This window comes from Protopterus annectens, chromosome 8.part0, assembly GCF_019279795.1.
Source record: "Protopterus annectens isolate FY-2018-M chromosome 8.part0, PAN1.0, whole genome shotgun sequence".
In the NCBI taxonomy this organism is placed as follows: domain Eukaryota; kingdom Metazoa; phylum Chordata; order Ceratodontiformes; family Protopteridae; genus Protopterus; species Protopterus annectens.
This window is the reverse complement of record NC_056741.1, coordinates 1,251,572,895-1,251,599,640: the sequence shown is the minus strand read 5'-3', so window position 1 is coordinate 1,251,599,640 and position 26,746 is coordinate 1,251,572,895. Positions and strand designations below refer to the sequence as shown.

At 41.9% G+C, this 26,746-nt stretch overlaps 1 protein-coding gene across 1 annotated transcript in view; it reads right to left on the bottom strand.

The window, feature by feature from the left end:
* The window catches only part of LOC122808456, a 447,437-nt gene that overhangs the window by 234,570 nt on the left and 186,121 nt on the right, over positions 1–26,746 (bottom strand). Inside the window, exons 7-8 of the mRNA XM_044079416.1 lie at positions 25,328–25,464; positions 12,514–12,636 (exon numbers count right to left, since the gene is read on the bottom strand). Coding sequence (XP_043935351.1) covers positions 12,514–12,636; positions 25,328–25,464 — 260 coding nt within the window. The remainder of the gene's footprint in view (positions 1–12,513; positions 12,637–25,327; positions 25,465–26,746) is intronic.

The window sequence follows — 26,746 nt, the reverse complement described above, 5'->3', positions numbered from 1 at the left end:
AGAAAAACGGAAGAAAATGGCGTTGGCTGCATCTTTTATACCCCTGGTGCACTGACGTCAGGGAAGAGGTGACAGCAACCGATGCCGGACCAAGACTTTGGAATTCAGGACGACTGCGAGTAGCCTGCCAGCAGGATAACCCAAGAGTAATGACTGCAACAGTGAATACACTCGAACATCTACATTTATGGTAGGTACACAGCTGTACTTTATGCTGAGTCAGCATAGCAGGAGCATTCGTTATGAATGGAGAATACTATATAATTTCGTCAGTGGCACCCATTTGTTTCCACTTAAATGTATTATTATCACTGATATTTTGCAATAACACTGGTCTTGTATGAACTGACCATTCGCTCAGGTCTGCAAGATTGTCTTACTGTAACACATCAGTAGCTTTAGTGGTGTTAATTGTACCGTGCCAGATTTTTCAGTTATGGACATTGAAATTGCTTTATCAGCATAGGCAGTATGATTATATACTAACTTGATTTCAGGGCTGTATGGTTTAATGTTGCTCCTTGTTTAGCTTTATAACGTGTTTAATGCATCTCCTCTAAACATTCCTGTGTCTATTTTTAGTACCACTATTATGCAAGGGTATGATGGGGGTTCACACCTGTGGTTAGTTGGACAAGCAGCAGTTCAATTCAGTCATGTTTTTGGACCAGTATAGCATTGTATTAGTGCTTTAAAAACATTGAAACACCTCCTCCATATGTTTTATTCAGAGCTGAGGGGGATCAAAATGTATGAAAGGCACTGTAGACTTTAATAGCCAGAGTGATTACTACAGTTCTGAACTATGTTTCTGTGACTGCATATATGTGTGTGAATTTTCTAGGGTAAGGAGTGCTTCCAGGTATTTAAACTACTAGCATTGAGAAGCAGCACCTTTAGGTATTTCTGACTGATTGTTATTATGTTGGCGGGCTTAACTTGGCATATCCTAAAAAAGGCACTATGGTGACAAAGTTTTTGTCAATATTCAGAAGCCAAGTGGTGATAAGTGCAAACCATCTCTTGAAAAGCATAGTGGCTTGTCAGTTAGGTCAACCCAAGCTGTCAGAGATAGAATCCCCTTGTCGTGACACCAGAAACTAAGCCATTTGTTGACATAGGTCATTTTTGTTGGTCCTGTCGTATAATCATTGCTGAAGGTAGGATGCGACTCAAGGATAAATTCATACCCACCTGGGACACATGTATTCAGAGAGCTCTATGTCCCTCTTCATATAGTCCATTGAAGTATCATGGACTATGACCGCCATACTGGTTCTTGTGTTTTAAAGCCACAAGTGTGTGTGTATGTGAATGCAAGCAAGGGGCAAGTGTGTGTGTGTGTGTGTGTGTGTGTGTGTGTGTGTGTGTGTGTGTGTGCGTGAATGCAAGCAAGGGGCAAGTGTGTGTGTGTGTGTGAATGCAAGCAAGGGGCAAGTGTGTGTGTGTGCGTGAATGCAAGCAAGGGGCAAGTGTGTGTGTGTGTGTGTGAATGCAAGCAAGGGGGCAAGTGTGTGTGTGTGTGCGTGAATGCAAGCAAGGGGGCAAGTGTGTGTGTGTGTGCGTGAATGCAAGCAAGGGGGCAAGTGTGTGTGTGTGTGCGTGAATGCAAGGGGCAAGTGTGTGTGTGTGTGTGCGTGAATGCAAGCAAGGGGCAAGTGTGTGTGTGTGTGCGTGAATGCAAGCAAGGGGCAAGTGTGTGTGTGTGTGCGTGAATGCAAGCAAGGGGCAAGTGTGTGTGTGTGCGTGAATGCAAGCAAGGGGCAGTGTGTGTGTGTGTGCGTGAATGCAAGCAAGGGGCAAGTGTGTGTGTGTGTGCGTGAATGTAAGCAAGGGGCAAGTGTGTGTGTGTGTGCATGAATGTAAGCAAGTGTGTGTGTGTGTGTGAATGCAAGCAAGGGGCAAGTGTGTGTGTGTGTGCGTGAATGCAAGCAAGGGGCAAGTGTGTGTGTGTGCGTGAATGCAAGCAAGGGGCAAGTGTGTGTGTGTGCGTGAATGCAAGCAAGGGGCAAGTGTGTGTGTGTGTGAATGCAAGCAAGGGGCAAGTGTGTGTGTGTGCGTGAATGCAAGCAAGGGGCAAGTGTGTGTGTGTGAATGCAAGCAAGGGGCAAGTGTGTGTGTGTGCGTGAATGCAAGCAAGGGGCAAGTGTGTGTGTGTGTGCGTGAATGCAAGCAAGGGGCAAGTGTGTGTGTGTGTGCGTGAATGCAAGCAAGGGGCAAGTGTGTGTGTGTGTGCGTGAATGCAAGCAAAGGGCAAGTGTGTGTGTGTGAATGCAAGCAAGGGGCAAGTGTGTGTGTGTGCGTGAATGCAAGCAAGGGGCAAGTGTGTGTGTGTGCGTGAATGCAAGCAAGGGGGCAAGTGTGTGTGTGTGCGTGAATGCAAGCAAGGGGGCAAGTGTGTGTGTGTGCGTGAATGCAAGCAAGGGGGCAAGTGTGTGTGTGCGCGTGAATGCAAGCAAGGGGCGAGTGTGTGTGCGCGTGAATGCAAGCAAGGGGCGAGTGTGTGTGCGCGTGAATGCAAGCAAGGGGCGAGTGTGTGTGCGCGTGAATGCAAGCAAGTGTGTGTGTGTGTGTGTGTGTGTGCGTGAATGCAAGCAAGGGGCAAGTGTGTGTGTGTGTATGTGTATGAATGCTTACTAAGCTGGGCATTAATCTCTACATCACTCGATGGGTTGCCAACTGGCTTACTGACAGAACCCACGCTGTAAAAGTAGCCCACTCCAAATCCAGCTTCTGACAAGTCAGAGTACCTCAGGGGTCAGTCCTGGGACCGCTCTTGTTTGGCATCTACTTCTCTGAAGTACAGGCCAACACCAAGGAATTCTGGTTAACAAAGTTCACAGATGACTGCAAACTGGGAGCCATTATTGAATCCCCAAAAGTTGTGGATACTCCAGAAAAAAAGAGCCTTACAGAAACAGATGCTTGGTGCCAGAGGCATGGGCTCAAGCTCAATGCCAAGAAATGTATAGTTATCCTCTTTGGGAAAAAACATGCACCCATTCTGGGACATGCTACACTTAAAGAAATCCCAATCCCTCAGAGCTACATGCTCCAGGGATCTAAACCTTGTCATCACAATAAACAAATGCTGGAGGGATAGGTTCCTGACTCAGAGACTGCCCAGACTCTGGAATAGACTGCCCATACATGTCAAGCAGATCGCCTCTTTGGCCCTCTTCAAACAGAACATTGACAATTGGATGGGAGAAAGAAATTAACCCCGGGATCATGTCACTCACCCTGCTAGACAGAGGTCCAGGGTAGAAAATATTGTGGAAGTAATAGCCAGGGAATTGTTATGGCTAGGCTTGTATAAGCCCTAGGGCTGATAGCCTAGTACCAACCTATGAACCTATAGTTAACAGACTGCTATCAGAAGGAAGAAGCCCTTGGGTCAGTTTTAGCTGTTGCCAAACAAACTTTGTGTCTGTATGATAAGGGGCAAGTGTGTGCGTATCTGTGTGATAAGGGGCAAGTGTGTGCACATTTGTGTGATAAAGGGCACTCTGCCAGTATTTGCTGAATTTTACAAAACCGCTTTTATCTCTAAAGCTGTCCCAGCACAATCTGGTAGTTAGATGCAACTTTAAATACACTATACTGGTATGTTCTTCATATACCAAATTGATTAAAGTCTGTTTTGTGATTTATGATTTAGTGTTGAATTGTCACTTAATTCCATTAGGTACTAGTGTGCCTTTGCTGGGTAATTTTTTCCCTGTGGTTGTGGAATGGTGTAGTTATAAAGACAGGAAGAATTTGATTGTTCCCAGGTGGTGTGGGCATGGTTGCTTAACCCTCCCCTCAAAACTGTAACATCTTTAGTTTTGCAGCCATGTTTGGATGGATTTGGATCAGGGTGATTGCAGTTTACAGGTCTGCTTTTTGCTAGGATTTATGTAAGACCCCTAAAGTGGGAAGGATGACAGTTTAAAAATAAAACATCCTTCATGAAAGGTCTGAGGTGGAAGACTGTGTATGTGGTTATGCTGATAAGAACTGGAAATTCCTGTGTTAACACTAATGTACAGTAGACAGTTTATTGGACTGTGCTGTAGAAGCTGAATCTGTAGACAGGTTTACTGTGCTGTGTAAAGTAGGGCTCACTAGTGTTGGATTAACGTACTTTAATAATGTTGTAGGTGGAAAACTGTTCAATGGGTGCATTTCATGTACAATTTGAATGGAGCGGCTTGATGTGTAAGATCTGTATAGGCATGTGTTTCTGTTTCTGATGTCTTCACAGCCAAAGTACATAATTACTTGTGCATTCCTCGGACGAAGGCCTGGGGTCATTCTTGGTGTTGCGAAACAAACTTGTGGTTATGTGTGTGAAAGGGTGAGTGTGTGAGTTGAGCGAGTGCGGTGTGTGAGTTGAGCGAGTGTGGGGGGTGGGTGAGTGAGTGTGGTGTGTGTGGGTGGGTGAATGAGTGTGGTGTGTGTGGGTGGGTGAATGAGTGTGGTGTGTGTGTGGGTGGGTGAATGAGTGTGGTGAGTGTGGTGAGTGAGTGAGCAAGTGTGGTGGGTGAGTGGGGTGAGTGGGTGTGGGTGAGTGGGGTGGGTGGTGAGTTAGTGTAGTGAGTGAGTGAGTGGTGAGTGAGTGTAGGCGGGTGGTGAGTAAGGGTGGTGAGTGAGTGTAGTGAGTGGGTGTGGGTGGTGAGTGTGGGTGGGTGGTTGAGTGTGGGTGAGTGAGTTGGTGTGGGTGAGTGTAGTGGGTGAGTGAGTTGGTGTGGGTGAGTGTAGTGGGTGAGTGTGGTGGGTGAGTGAGTGGTTGAGTGTGGGTGGGTGAGTTGAATGTGGGTGAATGAGAGGGTGGTGACTGAGTGTGGTGAGGATGGTGAGTGTGGGTGAGTGAGGTGTGGTGGGTGAAGGTGAGTGAGCAGGGTGAGTGAGCATGGTGAGTGTGGTGGGTGAGTGAGTGGTTGAATGTGGGTGGGTGAGTGTGGTGCGTGAGGTGGTGAGTGAATGTGGGTGAGTGAGGTGTGGTGGATGAGGGTGAGTGGTGAGTGAGTGAGCTGAGTGTGGGTGAGTGTAGTGAAGTGAGTGTGGGTGAGTGGGTGAGTGAGTGTGGGTGAATGACTGAGTGTGGGTGAGTCTCATTTTTGGATGTAATTTCTAAATTTTGTAAATGTTGTTTTTGTATTGTCATATTGCTTTACATTGCTCTACCGATATGTGACAAAGTACAGGCAGAAGCACAGTAACAGGTGCAGAAACTAAGAGCATAAATTTGCAATAACCATGCATATACATTAACTGCATGTTTTTACATAAGAAGCAGATGTCTGTCACAATTAATCAACAACAATACAGCAGATTACAAGTATGCAATACCGTAATTTTTCAAATTATGTCTTAAAAAAGCATGTTGGTGCTGTCATGCAAGTCTGTGAAATATTTCATGTTTATAGTGTGTCATTTGTTAGCTATTTAACCAAACGGGAAGGAAAAATAAGTGGGAGTTTGATGCTTTGCAAAACGGTGATTATTCCCAGTGCTATGTAGTTTGGTTCTAAATTTGACAGGAGGAGTGCAACAAAAAAAGTGTCCCACTGTAAGGAGGGAAAGGCTGACAAGAAAACAGTACATTACTCTGGTCACCTGCTGTGAGCTGTCAATCACATGCAGACAATGGGTCAAATTACCCTTAGCTCTTTGACAGCTAGGGAAGGTAGGTGTGAAGTGGGAGGGGAGATGCCTTGAAGAACTAGATTTCAACCTTCACAAAAGAAAGCAAGTTAGAATTTTTAAGAAACAAAAGCAATAAAATGCACTTTTCAGTTCTGTTCTGTAGCATTTGCACTGCTTGTGTTTAAAGTAGTCATTGAAAAAGGATAACATTTTAACCAAAAGTAGGGGACTTTAAGACAGCAGTGAATGCCTGTTAAGTCAATGAAGTGACAGCAGCTTCAGGGAAAACGTGGCAGATCTGATGCAATTTTTTGGAGACAAACAATGCATTCTGGGATACTCAGAGGCAGAGTAAACAGTCTGAATTATTTCAAAATGCCAGCCCCCATGTGGTCAGAGTCAGAAATTGCATATAAAAATATCTAAAAAGCTCTAAATAGTCCCAGAGTGCTGTTAAAATGTAGGAAACCCCAAACCATGATGAAATAAATATGTTTTTTGAGTCTGAGGGTGTGGTTGTCCTTTAACTGATTAATTAAATGACTGCTGGTGATACATAAATAGCGGAAGGTTTTTTGGTAATTTTGTACTCTTTGAAGGCTGTAGCGGCCGAGGCACTAAGACAAGACACGTAATAAATTTTATTGTGAAACTGAATCTACTGTCGTTTTTGGAATATTTTGCTGGTTCTGCTCTTGTTGTAAAAATGTGACCTTTTCTGGAGTGAGGAAGGCCTTCATCAGATCTGTCCTTAATCTGTATATCAGGAAAACCTGACCCTGTGATGGAGTCAGGGAGGACTTGAGCTGGTTGATGGTGAAGCCTAAGGCTTCTAGGAGGGAAATGGTGAATAGTAAATGCCTTTGGCGGGTATCTGGATGATCTGCTTGGATAAGGATATCGTCCAGGTAAGGGTAGATCTGAATGACCTTTGTTCTGCAAAAGGCTACTACTGGAAATGGCATTTTGTGAAGACCCCTGGTGCTGTGGACTAACCAAAAGGCAAGGCAGTAAATTAATAAGGCCAGGAGTACAGCAAAACACAAGTATTTGCAGTAAGAAGGGTGGATAGGGATGTGAAGGTAAGCATCCTTCGGGTCTAATGTGGCCAGATATGAATTGTGAGTCAAATGTGGAAGAAAGGTTTAAAGGGAGAGCAAGCAGAAGATGAGAACATGGAGATGGGGGTTTTGTAGGGACAGGTCCAGGATGGGTCTCCATGGTCCATCCGTTCTTGGGACCAAGAGTCTGGAATAAAATCCTAGGTCCTCCTGCCCTGGTGGGACCTTTTGAACTGTGCCCTAACCAACCAGATATTGAATGATCGGAGAGATGAAGTGGATTTGATCCTTTGGGGGATGTGGGACTCCTTTTGAAATGTTTTTTTCTCCCCAAGTCATGAAATACCCTTTTCCCACTATTGACAAGACTCTGTGTGATGTGATGTGTTGCTACAGGCAGTTGGTAGGACTGACAGTCACTCATTGTTGGAGCTGTCGGAAAAGGATGTCTAGGAGAAGACTGGAGAAAGGTATGCCTGGCACAGATTTCCTGGCACCTTTCTTTTTGCTTAGAAGAGGGTGGTGCGGAGGCCTTTCTGACAAAATTGGGTTTGGCAGGGTAGTTTCTATGAAACTTGAAACCCAATCCTTCAGCACAACGAATGTCACCAAGCAAGAACAAGCAGGCAAATCTTCCCAACACAGTTTTATTGCAGCAATAAAGGCTCTCCAAAGTGCATTAACTATAGCAGCATCCACAATACATTTTCATCACTTACTACATCAGATAATATGACAAAACACCAACAGCCTTATATACCCTCACCTGAGAAATCCTGAAATATAGGATGACATAAAAGCTGTTTGCATGAACATTGTGAGCCACAGAATGGGAACAATGATACGAGGCCACCAAGGTGTTTCAAAGGTGCGGGATGGTCTCACCAAGGAGGACTTGGTGGCTGTATCATTGGTGCATGTAACCTTCCTCCATGTAATCAGTATCCACGCAGATGTTATTCTGTCACAGTACAGAAGAAACTGATCCCATTAACTGTTCCCGATAACTGCCATCGTTAATTCACTCTGGAGAGCCTTTATTGCTGCAATAAAATTGTTTCGGGAAGATATGTCTGCTTGTGCTTACTTGGTGACATTTGTAGTGCTGAAGGATTGGGTTTCTGGTTTTGCACGGCACTTTATCTTCTTTTCATGTGTTCTATGAAACTTTGGCACTGGTGACAAAGAACTGCTTGAGGTCCTGCAACTCCTTGCTTTTCTCTTGCAAAGCCTTAAAAAGCTCTGCTGACCATTTGCCAAAAAGAAAAGTATCAAGTGAAGTATCCATGATTTCGCTCTTAAAAATCAGGCAGAGGTTGCAACCTCAGCCAGGAGTACCTTCAAAAGAACAAACAGAGGCAGCTGATCTAGATGATGGTTCTGCAGCATCACAGCTGCATTTTATGGAATGCCCAGTGACTTGTGCAGCTAAAGAAAGGGTAGAGGCCACCTGTGCCTTGTTAGAGGAATCAGGAGCAGCATTAAGTAGGTCTAAGGCCTGGTAAATAAGAACCAGAACATATTTCACCATACGAGTTTGGCAGCTGATGGCCCAGAACACCAAAGTATAAGAGGTGTAAAATTTTCCTTCCTCACCTGTCCATAATTTTGCTGTTATCTGATGGAAGCAAGGCAGAAGAGGGGATCTGTCTGGATTGCTCATCTGGTGCAACAGCAAGGTTTGCCGGGGGGACTCAATGAGGAATTTAAATGTCAGGTACTTTATAGAACCTGTCTGGTCTCTTAGATGCAGGTGGCTGAGAATCAGGAGTTTTGGAGGATGAGGCAAAGGCTTCCAGGTATGCAAGGATGTCTGGCAGGATGGCAAAGGAAGAAGGGGATTCCATCTGGAAAAGCTCATACCTTTTTTGAACCTCTGTCATTTGGGTGTGAATTCCACTTGAAATAATCCCTCACTTTGGTTGTTTCTCCAAATATGTTTTCTAGTGGGAAGTAACCTTCTAGGGTGCCCAGTTTTGGTGACCAGTATCCTAAAGAGGAGACTAGTTGAGAATTGTAAGAGAGGGACTCCTCAGAAGATGAATATGAAGATACAACAGTTTGAGAAGACAGGCCTAAGGATGCCTGGGACTCAGGCTGGCAGAGCAGATTGGGCATGTGAAGGTGGCCTCAAGGCCAAGAAAGCCTGGAAAGGGACTGTGAAGATGTTTGCCAATCTGGGATACTCTCAGAAGAGGCAGACAAGTGTTTATTTTTTTGCTTCTTTTTGAGTGAGGATGCCCTAGGTCCAGACTGAGAAGGAGTAGGCCTAGGATCCAAGGAAACGGGAGGAATAGAGGGTGACTGCTTGGAAATGCAAGCTGACAAAGGGTGTCCGGGTGAACCTGGTTCCATCCCCATCATAAACCAAGTTCAGAATAACCTCCGTGGTGAACCTGGTTCCATCCCCATCATAAACCAAGTTCAGAATAACCTCCGTGGACATGCCCATTAGGAGAAACTAGAACGGTGTCCAAAAGAGAACCCACTGAAGACATCGGACATCTCAGCCCCTAGATCTTCAGCTGACAGCATGTCCAAATCTGGAGGTGTGGGCACTTTCACACACCTTGAAACTTGTGTTTTTCTTAGGCGGGTCGGCCAACACACTGGGCGTCACTTCCATACCAAAGGCTAGTCTTTAGACATTGGTTCTCTACAAAAAGATTAAGGACCGCTAGATGGCTGTGTAGGATCTTTGGAACAAACTACTGGCAAACAGAGCAAGATTTGTAGCAGTGGGAAGGCCTTAGGCAAGAGAGGCAGAAGTTGTAGCGGTCTTTGCGCAGGATTTGACAGCCGCACTTAGTTGATTCTGTCCATGTCATCAGGAATGAGAAAATCTAACAGGCAAATGACAGCAACCAGAACTAGAGAAAAGGGTAAAAGGTTCCCCAACAGGGTACTTGCCTTTTAAAAGTCCTTGACGCAGAGCAGAACAATAGAGTTGATGTTCGAATGGCAACAGGGAAGTTCTGAGGTCTGCGCATGCGGATATCCCATTTATGGCCTGCGGTTTATAGTACCCATGCGTGATGCCCCACACACCATGCAGCAGCCAGGCTAAGCTTTTGTATACAAGCAAGACATTCGGGTTGCCTCAGGCGGAAGATCCCTCATGTTTAGAATACTGCAACATGAGAATAGAACATTAAGTATTACTATGGTTTGTTTTCTATACCAAATGCATGTGAAACTGTCAGTTTTAGTTGCTACTTAACGTTTATTAAAAAAAAAACTTCTAAGGAATTACACATTCAGTATTTAAGTGTCCCACCCCAAGCCATACCCCCCATATATCATGGAGCTCTATGGGACGAATACTGCATCCGCAGTCAGTACTTTTTGTAAACCTGAAGCCTTAACTTCCTTCTTCATATCCTTTAAAACACTCTCATAACAGACTGAACACTCACCAACTAAAACTAACTTGGTATACTGGGTAACGACAACTTAGGGTTACCACCAGACTAATTTAAAAAACACCCACTCAAGCTACAAAGTACCAACAGTCCACTGAACATAATCAAAATGGCAGGAAAAAAAAACTGACAAAACTTTTTACTTATTTATGAAAAAGGAATGGGAAGAAATAAGAATTTTAAAGACTGCGTAGAAAACCAAATACTTTTAAAACACCTAAAGAAAGGGTTCTAAACTCTGGAGAATACAATTTGATGGTCAAAGTGTAACCATTTCTCTGCATCAAAAGGACTGAAAACACTCAAAAGGTTTGAGTCAGTGTGGAGGTACAATAGCAGCAACAAGATCAGACGTACTTCAAGTGAAGAGATCAAGATTGCAAACAGTATTGTTGCCAGAGAAAAAGGTGTCATGGCAACCAGTCTTTTCAATGTCCAGACAGCACCAGAGTAACTCAGTGGCTTCAACAGTTTAAGATACTCCTCCAAAGCCCAAAGGAATCAAAAAAGAAAAAATGATCCAAAAAAGAAGTGGCTTCATCTTTAGCTCCTCGACACCCCATAGCCAGAGTTTTCTTAAAAGACCAAATATGAGGGATTTCTGCCCTCCCAGTACCCACTAGAGAGCAGGCGTACAAAGGTAAACAAGGGACTGCTGCATACTGTCATGTGAACAAAGAACTGGCAAAATACAACATAACTGCCAAAAGCAGAAAGCACCAATAACAAGCCTGTTCCAGCCTTGTACAGGTTTCAAATAAAAAAAAAATTGCAGGTGCAAGACTGCATTCTTAGGTAATAAACTCCCACATGAGAAAAGCTGTCCTTAATCCCTACAGTACTGAAACCCAAAGGGCCTCTTTCCATCAAGGTTTGATGGCCACAATGCGCTTAGGTGGCTTCCCCTAGAGGACAATCTTCAGTTTAGAGTATGGCTGACTTACTGAGGAGTGAAAGGCTGGTTCAAGGGGCTGTCTACTATGATACAACTGACAGAGGACTGGGCAATGCAAACATATAGGACACGTACTAGGGGCAAGGGACCTCTCATCCATATCTCACAATACTTGCCAAAGATGTTGTGGTCTTCAGTCCTCAATGCCCAAAAATAAGCTTGTGATCCACGGGTACCTAGGGAGTATGCCAAGAAAACTTCCCTCTAGATGGTTAGGTCTCATCCCATTTTCCAAGTGCTTGTTTACTGCTTTAACTGCAGAAAGTACCCTCCTGTCAATCATGTACAAGGAGTTCTTAAAACCAACGATTCTTCTGTTGACAAGTGAAGACAAACGCATTTCCCTCAAGTGCGTTTACAGTAAGATTAAACATCTAATGCTTGCGGCAGCCTAAAGCAATAAAAGCAACAATGATACATGCATGTATTTGTGGAGGGATAGGGATGTCATCTTGGCTTTTAATAAGATGCTAACACTGACACCTAGTGGTTGTTTATACAAAGAAATGCAAAATGTTACTGAAAATACCCATGGACAACGGGCTACAATGCATGCTACGTATACAATGCCTTATGTTAAGTCATGTCTCTTAACAAGAGTACAAAAGTTGCCAAGGGATTTTACAAGTTCTTACACAATGACGGATGATGATTCCCTCAATCAACAAGCCATCAGTGTGGGTCATCAATATCAAATTTACCTACAAGTATAACATTATAGGAATGCCCACACTTTAAGGAAATAACTGATGGAGCAGTATGTGGACACACAATACAATAAGGAGTATGGTAATGTGACAACAATTAATGACAAGACAGAGAGGCATGACTTCTACGTAATGATTAGAGAAAGCACTGCTTTCCCCAAGTGGTGGATTCATGGAACACCCTAATTGAGAAAATGTACTGAAATTAAACTCAGAGAATGGCAACTAATGGAGAGCATGAGAGTTAATAGGCTGTCACAGCAATGCATCCACTTCTAAAGCAGCATGAAATGTGGCAGAGTTTGTGAAGCATTACATTTAAAGTATTACATGTGAGCACAACATGCGGTGGGGGTGCTGCGGTAGCGTTGTCGCCTCACAGTAAGACGCTGTCCGGTTCGATTCTCAGCTAGAGCGTCTTCTGCTTGAAGACATGCGCGAATGGGCGTACCTTCATTAAAGGTTGTGCGTCAGGGATGGTACCTCGGCACGTAAAAGTCAACTACCAATCATTAGCAGACCAGAGTTCTGCTGTGGCGACCCCCAAACCAGGAAAAGCCGAAAGACACAACAACACACAAGTGAGCACAGCTACCACAGTCATCACTACCACAATTCACAATACAAAACAAATTTTCATAAACCTCATCTACACACAACAAAATATTTAGTTTTAATACACATTTCTACTGGTAACCAAAGCAACACATAGGGAATAAAAAATGAGAAATTACCTGCAGACTCTGTCTTCCTTCCATTTTCTCAATATATGCAGCTTTCTCCTTCAGCTTCTCGAGAATTCTGGGATATCCTGATTTAGGAGCAGCAGGTCCAACCATTTCAGGGTACTTAAGTTGCTGAAAAAGGAATGCAATCAGGGGCTTACTACTGTATTGTCCCACTAGTTTCATAAAAAGAAGGTTACTTACAATTAGACCAAGTAGTCCAATAGAAAGACCATAAAAACAAATGAAGTACTGCCAATAATGATCTCACAAAAGCAATAAATGTTGAAAATCATCCAAAAATACTCAACACAAGCAGAACATACTTAATGATCAAGGAAATCAGTCTATTTGCATGAATATAAAAGCAAAAAGATCCAAAAGATGACACAATGTAAACAAGTGAAACACAAAGGTGTAATTAAAAAACAAGCATAATTCATTTTAAGTTGCACATAGCTTTAGTAAAGCTCTGCTCTATTCATCCTACTGGTAGCTCTTCAAAGATAATGCTACAGCAGCAAGTAACCAACAAGAGTTTTTCGTAGGTGGGGGAACCCACACACCTCAATAGTGGTGCATACCTCTGAATGGGAGGCAGTTAATTTCCCCAACCATTCTTAGTCAAATGGGATGGTTGAAAAACAAAGGTCTGGCTACTCCCCATAACAGATCTCAAACTCCAATGTATGACAGAGAGAGAGAGACATAATTCAAGGTGTAAAACAGCACCTGTTGCAGGAGTAAATGTACTATTTTAGGAAACACTTTTGGCACAACTATGGACATTCAAAACAAAGCTCACTTGCAGCAGCATGCTTATTATTTGTGGCAATTAGCTACAAGTAGACATTCTTCCCTTCTTTTAAAACATGGGTGAACTTAAACTTAAAGCCTAGCTAGATGCAACGTGCATGACATGCTGTACAAATGGCACTACCACTCAGAAAGGAGACTAAATGACTGTTTACTAAGCAGCATGACAGACATCCATGTCACTGTGTTAAAAGGTGAAAAAAAATCTATGGAGTGAATATACTTCAAGTGTGAGTGCTTGAAGAAAAGAATTTCACTTATCCTTTGTAAACTACACGAAATGCAACCACAAGAAGCTCTTTTGGTTTAAAGTTAGTACAAAAAGAAAGCTTTGCATCAAGAAATTCTCTTTACTCTCCACTGACACTGTACATTGCCAGGCTTCTGGGGTCTCTCAATGTCAAACTTGACATGTTGCTGGAAAGGATTTGAAGTTACTGAACTTTTACTATTCTTGAAATGAGGTACTGTTACAGTGAGGCTATCAACAGCTTGCCATTTATTCACTACTTGCTCTTTACCAAAATACAAGGTCCTACAGACAGGTTTGCCATGTGAATGGGCTAGTCTTAAGACCCTTTTCAGACACTTTCTGGGCTACGAGGCAAAGACAATAAAAGTTACATATGTAAACAGTTGGCTTAGCATAGTACAAAATAAAACAAACAAGGTAAGATTAGTCATGACAGACAAAGTAGTATCAAACAAGATGTTAAACACAAAAGACGAACACAAAGTCAAGTCCTTCTACAGCAGCAGTAATAAAACATGTTACAAACGCTGCAATACTTCGGTGGTGCACTAATCTAACAAATATCCCTAAACCAACTTAATTTGTATACCACTCGTGCTTCAGACAGACATAACAAGCAAAGCAAGTTCTGAATTTGTTGAGATACTAACAAAAAAACTTGGAATGATATATTGTACCACATTTATAATAGTGACTAAACAAAGCAAGATGTAGACTCATCTCACCAAGAGCCATGGCTGTACTACAAGTTAAATTATAAGCAGTTAATTAACAGAATACATTTAAGAAATGGCTGCATGCAAAATAAAATGCAAGTCAGAAAGGTAAAGACGAGGAATTAAGAATGCTGCAGTAAAGGAAACCATGCCAAAAGGAGCACAGAAAAAGGTATACCTGAGAAGAAATCCAAAAAGGCTACACACTGTTCAGCTCTCCCAATGTAAAAACAGAAACTGAATAACTGCAGCCATAGATATTTTCAACTGGAGTAAAATTCATTTACTGGTTAGTAAATGCACTGTCAGGATGACTGCAAAGAAAAGACAGCCTAAAAAAAAAATCAATTAGAAAAAGTGAAGAAAAAACTGTCTGGGAAAAAGATTACTTGTGTAAAAACTTCCATAACAGATGTCCTCCTCTTCTCTGTTACAGTATTCTTTACACGAGGGAGTTGTCTGCCAAGGCGACCGGACTTTGGCCAGTACAATGGTCTTTTACTACCTTAGGGAGCACGGTACATCCGACGTAGGCCACCATCAGACATAGGCCATAAGAAAGCACACATCATCAGAACTGAAGCCCCAGGTGAAGAGAATCTCTAAGGGAAAGATCAATGTATCCAAGAATACCAGGAAGTGCGGAAGGAGGATAGGACAGAATACTGCAACAGAGAAGAGGACATCTATTGTTATGGTAAGTTTTTACACAACAACTCTGTGTCTTTCTATTCATCTGTTGCAGTATTCTTTACATGAGGGAGAATACAAAAGCTCATGCAAAAAAGGAGGTGGAAGTGGCAGAGGAACTATCCAGGAAGCCATGCAGAATTGCCCTGGCAAACCCTGTCCTGGATCTGGAGATGGAATCCAACTTAGTGAAGGTGTGGACAGATGTTCAGGTAGCTGCTTTCAAGATAAAGTTGGTGTCCAGCCCTTTGAGGAATGCCCCCGAGGAAGATACTCCCCTTGTAGAGGGAGCTTTGACTGAACCAAGAAAAGCGTCACCATTGTGGGCATAGCAAAAGCAATGGATTTGGAGCTCCAGTTGGAGACGGTTTGTTTGCGGTGGAATGACGCAAACAATTGGTCTGATTTTCTAAAAGGTTTGGTCTTGTGCAGGTACAACCAGTTGTCCAAGTACATCAAGTGTACGCAAGATCCTCTCACTATTGTTCTGGGGTGAGGGGGAAAAAGTGGAAATATAAATAGCCTGGTTTAAGGACAATTCATTAACTAACTCTGGCATGAAGGAAGGGTTGGTACAAAGGGAAACCATTCCCTTGTGAAAGGACAAGAAAGGAGAAGCCATAAGGGCTTGTACTTCTGATACCTACGTGGTGGAGATAATAGCCACCAGGAGGACAGTTTTCCAGGTACAGTGCTTGAGGGAGCTAGAAGAGGCTGGCTGAAAAGGTGCCAGAGTCCGTTTCTCTAGAACAAAGTTCAGGTCCCAGGGTACAGTGACAGGTCTCCTTGGGAGGTCTAATGTGGAGGATGTTTTTAAGGAAATGTTTGGTCTCAAATCTGGAGGCTAGGGGTGGTGAAAATGGTAGACAAGCAGACAAATGTGCTTTTATGGAGGAATAAGCTAAGCCTGCATTAAGCAATTCACACACATGACAGAAGCATAGAGGGATCCATAAGCGGATCCAGGTTTCTGTCAAGACACCAAAAAGAGAAAACCTCTTCCATTTGGAGAGGTAAGATTTTCTGGTATTGGGTCTCCTGGCTTCCTGCAGGACTTGAAGCATGTCCACAGAATAAAGGTGTCTGAAAAGAATCAGTGCTCTATCACCCACAGGGTCAAGCCGAGGGTCTCAACTGTGGGTGGATGAGTGAGCCCTTGTTCTGCAAGTAGTTCCACTCTGAGGTAATTTGTGATTACTGCTCTTGGCTAGATGAAAGGAGAGCCAGTTCTGTCTTGGCCAACAGGGAGTCACCAGCAAAATTTTTGGTTTGTCCCATTCAATTTTCAGTATAACTTTTGGAGTGAGTGGGGGGATGCATACAGGAATTTCCCCTTCCAAGAGATTGATAGGGCATCCACTTTCCATGCCTGAGGATGAGGTTCTCTGGCACAGAATTTGGTGGTAGTTTGCTCAGGGGGAGGCAAGCAAATCTATTTGTGGAATACCTCACTGGTAGAAAATGTCCAGGAACACATCCCTGTTACACATCCATTAGTGTGTGCCTGCGTTCTGGATCTATTCAGTGTCTCCCCCACAGAGTTCTGATTGGAAGAGATGAAACTGCCTGAAGGGATATTTCCAGTAGGCAGGATAGATTCCAGGCCTGTAAGGCTAGCCTGTTAAGGAGGCACGATACCTCCACACTGTTGATTCACCACAGGAGTGTCATATTGTCTGTGTGATAATGCAACCTTCCTGGTCTTGGAAAGGATTGGAAGGACTGAAGGGGCAAGGATTAACACTTTCATTTCCCTTACACTTTATGGGGCCTCTTCTTTGAGAGGCCATCCACTGATGTATGAGCGATTGTCCAGAGCTGCTCCCCAAACTACAATGATCCATCTGTGTATAGTACCACAGTTGGGGGCAGTGGAGGAATGGGAAGACCTGGATTTATGGACAGATGTGTTATCCACCACTGAAGCTCCTTCTTGAGTGAGGGTAGAAGTGATACTTAAAAATTCCAGGAGGTGGGCATGTTGTGACTACACTGATTTTAGAAACCACTGGAATTCCCTCATGTGTAGCCTTGCCAGAAGCGTAAGGATGGCAGAAACTATCAATCCCAGGATTCACAGAAACTGTTTTGCAGACAGGAGATTGAGGGGGAGAATCTCTGAAAAGGTCAGAAATATCCTGGGCCTTGGTGACTGGAAGAGACACCATTTTCTTGATTTGAAACCTGCACCCAGGAAGACGTGGTCTTGGGATGGGGCAAGTAAAGATTTTTAAGTTAATGGCGAATCCCAGGCTTTGTAAAATAGCTATTGTAGACTGGAGGTTTTTGTTCAGTTCTGTCTGGGATTTGGCTTGAATCAGGTCATCGCCTAGGTAGGGGAAAGACTTAAATGCCTTGGAGTCTGCAGAAGGCAACCACTGGAGCCAGGCATTTTGTGAAGACTCTCGGGGCAGTGGAAAGCCCAAAAAGCAAGGCCAAGAATTGAAAATGCCAGGAGCTCAGAGAAGTGTAGGAATTTCCTGTATCCGAGGTGAATGTGGATATGGAGGGTAGGCATCCTTGATGTCTACGGATGCGAGGAAGGCATGAGGGAGGATCAGATGTAAGAGGGTGTTGAGGGAGTAAGCATTCTAAAGTAAGGAACTTTCAGAAAGTTGAGATAGAAGTCAAGGATGGGTCTCCAAGGACCTTCCTACCTGTGAACTAGGAATAAAATGTGAATAAAAGCCTTTTCCTTTTTGAGCTGGGGGGACAGGCTAGATTGTGCTCTGTTGTAGCAGGTTTTGCAGAACTGAGGAAGAGAGATTCCTTTTCTTTTGGAGATTAGGAGATGCCCCTGAAGGGTGGGGTGTGCCAAACCATGAATTTTTCTTTCAAACATTTGACCGGGAAAGTCCAACTAGGTTCCACAGAACCCGTTTTCAGCAGAGGCCCGGGGAGAAATGCCCCAGATGCATGTCTTTGGAATAGAAGCATCCCCTTCTTTACAATAGTTAGGACCCAAGAGTCTTGAGTGATGAATTCCTAGGCTGGAATGGATATAAGGCGTGGGGGTTAAGTGCCCAGATTACCTGGAGTCATGAGGAAGAGCCAGTCCTATCAGGAAAAGGGCTGCTTAGCCAACTGGGAGGAAGATGGTGAGGACAACTGGTGTGTTTTCTTGGACCTCTTTTGGTGTTTTGACTGGGGGGGGGGGGGGGGCTAGATTGCCTGAGTACAAAGACCTGTTTTTTGAAGGTAGTTCCTCTGGAATTTAAGCACAAGGAAGACCAAAATATACTTAACATCTTTCAATTCCTTGCTCTTTTCTTGTAAGGGTTTGAATAATTCTGCAAACTGTTTGCTAAATAGACCAGAATTATCCAATGGGGCATCTGTTAGTTTCACCTATATGCCCTCACGGAGGAGATGAAGCTTTAGTCAGGCAAGTCTTCTTAGGGCAGGGGAAGAAGCTGCAGCTCATGAGGTGGCCTCTACAGCACCACAGCTGCATTTAAACTGAAGGTCTGGCTACCTGAAAGGACACTGCAATGAGAGACTACAAAGGCTTTGTTCTCGCAGTCTGATATCCGACACAAACTTGGAGACCTTTGATATGAGTTACCAAATTGTACTTTATCATAAGGGTCTGGTAGTTCAGTGCTCTGAATGCTAAGGTGGCAGAGGTATACATTCTCTTACCCAGCCTGTCCAACTGTCTACTATCCTTGTCCGAAAAGAGGCAGGAAGTAAAAGGAACTGACCTTACCAGAGGCTACTGAAATCACAGAGGGGTCTGCCACAGGGGCCTTGAAAAGGAAATTGCAGTTTTTGGATACTCTGTAGTACCAGTCAGGCTTTTTTAGAACCAGAAGTTGAGAGTCAAGAATCCTCGTCTGAAGTGGCTTGTGACCTGGATCTTTTCTGAGGCAAGGTAGGCCAGGCAGAGGTGGAAAGTCACAGACCTGAAGAAGTCCTTGGCACAATGAAGGCCTTAAAAAGGCCTTGTGTGAAATTCTGCCATTCCTTCTGAGGGTGTGGAAGAGGAGATGTATTTTTTTTTTCCTATCTTTGCAGGGACATTGATATGATGCAATGGAGAAAGGCTGGATGTAGGCCTACATTCGATCAGGTCCAAATCAACATCCTCTCTCACCACAATCAGAGTTATTCCTCTGGGGCCTTCAGACATGATGAGCCTACGTTCCCCCTCTAGACATCGGGAGTCAATGTCAGTAATGTCTCTCTCAACACGCATACATCCGGTACCAAGGCAGCCTGCAAGACAGGCTTGGCCTGTGGATCCAGATCAGTGATGGGGTGGGTTTCAGAGCTCTCGTGTTTCAGAAGAGATAGCAGTACTGACAAGCGCCGCTTCAGCCTAGGTTTTTTGGCCTTGTGCTTAATAGGCTGCATCGTCGGGTCCGAGGAACTTTCCATTGCTCTTTTAGCTAAAAACGTAACGGTTTTGACTTTTAAAGTAGATAGTGAGGAACGATAACTGACTACGGAGGGTCTTTGGCACAAAAGTCTGAAAAACAATTTTATGGTCGTGTTGGGGCCAAAGAAAGAAGAGGCACTGGGAATGAATATCCTTATATGGAATCTATCTTCCACAGTAGCACTTCCCTCTCCTGAATGACATTAACCTCAATCAATAAGCGAGTAGCAAAAGACAAAGGATTTCCCAACGGGGCACTTATCTTTATAGAAGCAAGTGATTCCAGCAGCAGCGCTATGTCCAAGACTGGCGATCTGACTGGCAGCAAAGAGGCTCTGGGGATGGTGTGCACATACATCTCTTTTATGGCAGTTAGACATATCATGCACCCTAAGGTAGTAAAAGACTTGAATATACTAGCGGATGTCAGGCAACTCCCTCATGTAAAGAATACTGTAAAAGATTAATAGGACATTTCTGCAGCTGTTCAGCAAAAAGTAGTTCAAGCTCCAGCTCTACTGAAAGTCATGCATTGTACTAAACTAGAGGAAAAATAAGTCAAAATGTGCTCAGAGCAGATTAAAACAAATACAATTCTAAAGGAATACATCAACTACATAACAGAAGGCTACAAAAAATGGAAGAATTTTTAAAAAGATTCAAATGAGCTGATAAAGCTGCAAAAATCAGAGGATAAAATGAAAAGGCTGGCAGAATAAAAAACTCCTCAAGAAGAGGAGTTTCAAAAAAATGGTAGAGTTAGAAAACAGAGCATGTAGGAAAAATCACACATTTTCTGCTACACAGAGAAACCTGAAGGAACAGAATGTATTCTTGAAAAGGCACAAATAAGCAACTAGACTTGTATTCCACAGCAAGAACTGTCAAAGGGCACAGTGTGTCTGCTCCAAATATGGCCCTGAGAAAAACAGCCAAAACCTTTATTAGCAAAGATGCAAACCTCCAAGAGAGAACTGATCCCAACAAAATTGTGGCAAAATGTCAAAGTATTAAAAGTTAGAGAGAGTAAATTGTCTGTGGAAGATGGTTTTTCCACTCTACAGCAGGTACAAGCTAAACAAATGTATTCCGGTAATTAGGGAATGTTGAGAGGCAGGTGTGAGATTCAAGATGTTGTATCCAGCTGTCTTCAGAATATTTTCTTGGAGGATCAATGTCATGTTTGATGTAGAAGAGTCTACAGGAGATGCAAAAGGTTGTCCAAAAAAAAAAAAAAAAGCCAAAGGAAACTCTTGTTTCTCATTCCTGGGATGATGGCCACCTTGGAGAGACTTGACCAGTGAAATTTTTTTCCATTATTCCAAAGGAAAACGCTTGACAGACACTGAAAAGCACAAGAACTGGCCAGAAGAATAAGGAGCACAGTGGAATTGGACCACAGTCTGCAGTTGGGAAATGAACATGAAAACAACCAGCAATATGGAAATTAATGGGACTGAATTTTCATTCTCACATCAGTGAAATAAGTACAAGAATAAGTGGAATTAAGAGAGTTTTGTTGACTATGTCAAACTTGTGAGGAAATGGATGGTACTTGCCTTACTTCATGTTATTAATGTAAGGAATGAATCGGAGGAGGTGGAAGAGGGGAAAAAGGTAACCAAGTAAAATACACCCCCCCCGATAGTATTTCTATGAAACTTTTCACCATATAAAATTGAATACTTCAGAGTATTTTATTTTTAGTTGCTCTTGTATGCTCAAGTAAACAGATGGCTTTGCTCTTCCTCTTCTTTATTTCTTGGCATAAAGGAATAGAAGCATTACAATGGAAAAAGAGAAGGAAAAAATAGACAACAGTTATGTTTAAGTTAATAGGCTGTAATCTTGGGCTGTTAAGGTAGGCGATGGGGTGTAGCAGTACACACAATACACAGAGATGATGATGACATTTTTCCCTTATTTTTGCATAGGTGAATAAGGCACCGTGGCTTAATCCAACAAGTACCAAGTAAAAACAAGTAAAACTGAGAATTCTGAAGACAATGAAAAGTTTTCCTTGAACAATAAATATTTCAGCTTTTCTCACTTTTCTATGAAAGCAAGCTGTTAGAGTAATAGACAGAACACTGGTTTCTTCAAGACTACAAGTTAACTAGTTCTGGAAGTAAGCAAACAGTTTTCACATCTGAAGGAGGGGTAATAAAGATGAACAAAAGAAGTACAGGCAATAGCATGGATAACCCCAATTTCAGGTTAACTACAGCTTGCATTAGCAGCGGTCTATTTGACACAAATCTTTCGATTACAAGGATTAAAACTTCATTACCTGAAGACGTACATGGTTTTCTCTGGTTATCAGGGTGCTCTAGAGTTATGTTTGCTTTTTTCTATGAGGGTTTTTACTGAAACAAAAGTCTTGCAAAGTGTGACATAGGTTCCAACCTACTAATCATTAATGGGTGCTCATGTATCACAAAAGCTGGACTTAAACCATTTAAAAAATTTACCATATGCAATTAGTGTTTGTGAGGGGGGGGAACGGGACTCTACCATAATGGTGACACGTTCCGTATTATATCGGAATATAAATGGTCCAACAAGTACAGGCAAAAAGAAAAGAATACATAATTATACAAAAACTGCAGAGTGTAAACAGCAATGCTACAAGAGATACATTTGGAATGAACTGAGCATGTGAATTTAATAAAGGATTTCAGGATATCAGGAACAAAGAAAAATAGGAGTACTTGCATTAATTACAAGTAAATAAGGGAGTACATGGATAATACACGAGTTTGGAAAGATTGGTGTTGAGCAACTGTTCATTGATAACTCCAGTGCACAAAATATTTTTGTTACAATTACTTGCACACCAGAAAGTACAAAGAGATCTTGCCAAACTTAAGGAGCCAATAACAAGAAAAATCTTTACAACATGTCAAGATATAATTTCCAAATTTTATGAAAATTTGTATAAACACAAGTGGGGAAATAAAGAAAAAGCAGAAATGAGAATATTTATGGAAGAAAAATATATCATAGCTAGAGATAGATGAGGCTGAACAACTAACACTTAAGATAGAAAAGAGGAGATAAGAATGGTGATTTATAACCAATCTACATGAAAGTCTCCAGAAGAAGCTGGAAGCAATGGAAGTTTGAAAGTTAGAAGGAAGAATATGAAAGATTTGGAAGGTTTTGTTTAACAGTATTTTAAAAAGAGGGGAGGCACCAACATCCTAGAAAAAAAGTTGCGGTGGCTGTAACACCTGTAAACAAAGACCCAGACGATACATCTTCATTTAAGCCCATTTCAACTTTAAACCATGATCATAAAGTGTTTATGTCTATAACAGCTAAAAAATGGCAAAGGCAATGCCAAAATTGATAGATATGGCTGGATATTTTTTGGAGGGGGTGGTAAAACTTGACATTACAAGAAAATGATGATCCAGGGGAAGCAGAAGGTTAAGAAAATATCGTTGCTATTGGTGGGCCTTGATGCAAAGAAAGCATATAAAAGAATAAGATGGGACTTTACATGTACAGCAATGGAAGCATTTGCATTTCTTGATACAATAAGGTTAATTAGAAAGATATATGAGGGATCAAAGGCAAAAATCAAACAGGGGGCTCATCTATGATAAGATGTGTCTGAACAGAAAAACCAGACAGGGGTTCCCTCTTTCCCCTTTTTGTGTACAATTTGGAACCACTGGTAAAAGATTCCTGATTCCCTTATATTCAAGTATATAATTGGTACTGTGTTCCAAGAAAAGTTGATTTGCACATAATTTGTACCTCATGGAACTAGAAAAGGAAATATCAGTGTTATGGAATATTTTGAGACACTTCATTAATTTTTATATCCAAAAACAGACAGATAAAACAAAGGCTATAGCTGTAAACTATGTACAGCGCATGAATTGGCCCAGCAGTACCCCATTCACAGGAACATAAAATTAAGTATTTATGAGTACTGATTAAAAAGGAGTCTGTTGTGGCAGCTAATTATATGTGGGAAGAGACTAAACAAGATAATACAAAAGCTGGAAATTGAAAGCTCCATTTTATGGATATCAAGATACAAAGTAATTAAAATGTTTTTAGTCCCTTTATACACAGGTCAGGCATATTTTTATCAACCAGAGGAAAAGTTGTGGATAGCAATTAATAAAGAGCTGAATGACTATTTGGGAGGGGAAGACAGCAAGAGTCAAGTGGGATAAGCTGATTTTTCCAACAAAGCAAGGTGGTTTGGTATTACCCGATTTGAACGAGTATTTCAGAGCTTTACAATCAAGGCTCCTATAAATAGCACAAGCAAAAACCTATAACTCAGTGAAAAGGGATGATGACAACGGGGGAAGCTCAAGAAACAAGGAGAGACTGGGATTTTAGATGCAGAAGGAGAACAAAACCCATAAAGTAGCAGAAAGTATTCCAGGAACTAAGCCAACAAATGAATGGAGAAAGGATAATATGCCCATAGGAACGACTGCAATTAGTGAACCAGACTACAAAGCAAGAGGGATCTGGAAATTACCTGAAAAAACTAGCAAAGGAACTAAGGTATCGGGAGTAAATAGAGGGGAAAAGGTAACAGAATGGGAACAAGCCAAGAATTTACTTGGACTGCAGGCTACAGAGACTGCCGTAACCATCAAGGATCGATAGAGTATAAAAAAAGAAAGAAATAGGGGGATCATAAGGGAAAGATCAGCACTACTACAGTTTTTAGTAAAATTTAGAACAGAAGCTGCTGTTAAAGGAATAATTAATACAGCACATAAAATATTACATGGTCACTATAAGAATCAGAAGAGGTTAGAAAGGACTGGGAAGACAAACTGGATAAGCAGTTCACAAAATAAGTAACTGGGGTATATGCATGTCTCCCAAACACGCAACAAAGACTAAAAAACTTTGAATCTTTGCTCATAAGTGTTTGCATAGGTATTTTTATACAACAATTAGACCCAAATAACTTTTTCCTCAGGTAGATAGCAAATGTTGGAGGTGTAATGGGGAAGAAAGATAACTGGGAACACATTTTCCTGGGACTGAGTAGGCAGCCTTAAATTCCCTGTAGACTACTCCATCACAGCTGCTGAGTGAGCAAGTTGGTGTGATTAGGGAAATTACTTTTTTGAGCTACGATACAGAATGAGAACTGCCTAGACATAGTAAGGCCTTGCTGAATCTAATTAGGGTAGCTGCAAAAAAAGCAATTACTAGAAAATGGAAATTAATGTCTAAATCAGCTGTAGTAGTGAACGTAGTAACAGATACAAATGGAAATGGCATCAGCAAATTACATAGAAAAATTGGAACTATGGAAACAATACATGCAGAATAATATTTTGGAGGAGGAATGAGGTTTAAAAGAAGGCAAAATCTGAACGAGCTATAGAATGTTTGAATGACTGGCTAGATAAGTGATGAATAACGTATTTAAATATGTCAACATGATTTATTTTCATTTACATAACAGTATAACTATTAAATCATCTACGATATTCACTTTTTTTTTTTTTTCTTTTTAAAGAAAGAATTAAACATGTACAGTGTAACCCTCTACTTTGACTATAAAAGCTAGTGATTAGAATATTTCCCACCAGCAAACTAATCTTAAGTTTTTAATTACTAGCCAAACTAGTTTTTGATGTACTTTTACAAATAGTTGGCAGTAACATCTGGGTAACAATCACATGCCAAATCCCACCACCACCAAATGGCCCAATTTCACCCAAAACCAACTCAATAAGAATGAATCTCTCCTCTTTGTAGTGCATATGGCATGTACATAAGAGGATAGCTGCTCAGGTCCGATTTGAGACCATAACCTTCACAGGAAGGCTAATGGGGGTGCAACTTGAACCCCAGTCATGTACTACATCTCCCTCTGCATTACTGACATATTTCAACAAAGTTTCCTGCAACACAGTGAATTTACAAGTATTAACTATGTTCAAAACATTTCAAGTAAAATGGAAAACTCACCAAATAAGCATATCTGTGCTTATAACCAACAACATGCATAAACATATTGGTCATTCCTGTGGTGCATTTACAGATTGTGCACTCGTACATGTAGGGAACGTCAGACTCTGATCGGTACTCAATCACATAATCCAGGCCTAGGTTTAAAGATTTAAAAAAAAGTTATGTGAACAGTTGACAAAATAAACTCAATCCAATGCAAACAAACCAAGTAATAGTTTCAAAACAAACAAAAGATTCAACACTAATATGGTTAAAGCTTGAAAATGCTGCTGCCTTATAGTTTCACACCCAGACATTACCAACAAGCCTCAAGTATGCCACAAGAAAAATGAGCCAGTGAGCATACATCCTTATGGGAGGGTTAAGGATGTCCTGTTAAAAACAAGTTACAGAATCCCTGGATTTCTCTACTCCACAGACTACATCAGTTGTAACAGATCAAGATTGTCACAGCTCATTCAGTGATGTAATATAGCACCTCAACATTTATACATTCAAATGTGAACAGTAGGACACATTAGTTCTCAAAACACACAGAATACTTTCCAGAACGTAATAAACTTCAAATGAACGACTCAGTTCTACACAGTGATGGTTCCACTACAGCTGGGCTACAGAAAGCACTACATAAGCTAACCAAACTCAAAAGAATCAATTATCAAAAAGAGAAGAGATACTAAAGCCTGACGGCAGCATCCTGACTGAAAGAATTAGAGAAATCAAGCAAACTCCTTTTTTTGCTGAGGATGTCCATCAGCCAAAAGAAAAAAGGCAATACCGCTCTGGTGTTCAGACCACAGTATAAACAAAGCCTTGTGAAAAACCATCATCTGAAGGCAGGCACACAGCATGGCAGGCAAGTCATTCAGCAGAAACTTCCTCCTGGTCGTCTACATTAGTGCGCCAACAGAAGGTGAAAACACAAGTTATGCCCTTACCATAACACTGGATCCTTTTCCTCCAAGTCCATCTAATATGGCAGATGGTTATTCAGCCACTCCCTGGATCCAATCCAGCCATCAGCAAGTGCTATAATGTCACAAACTCCGGCAAACTTTCTAAAAACCCCCTGTCTCTCCCCTTCAAAGAGTTTCTAATGCCTAGCAACTACTACTACCAGAACGGTAATGGAACACTAACTGGAAAATGACAATTTCTCTCCAAGAAGGAAAAGGAATGGAGTCAACATTATGGCAAATATACATCTATTTCCTATTTCATACTGTCCATTCAATCTAACAGTAGAGAGAATCCCAAGAACACTTTTGAGAACCTAAGCACCAAATGCAGTTCTTGATAGTTTACAAGGTTTGGAAAAACTGTGCAGGGTAGACTATGTAGTTGATAAACAAATATTTAGAGGAATTTCTGAAAACGGCTGTAGAACGTATCAACCTTGTGGACTGGGCCTTAAGT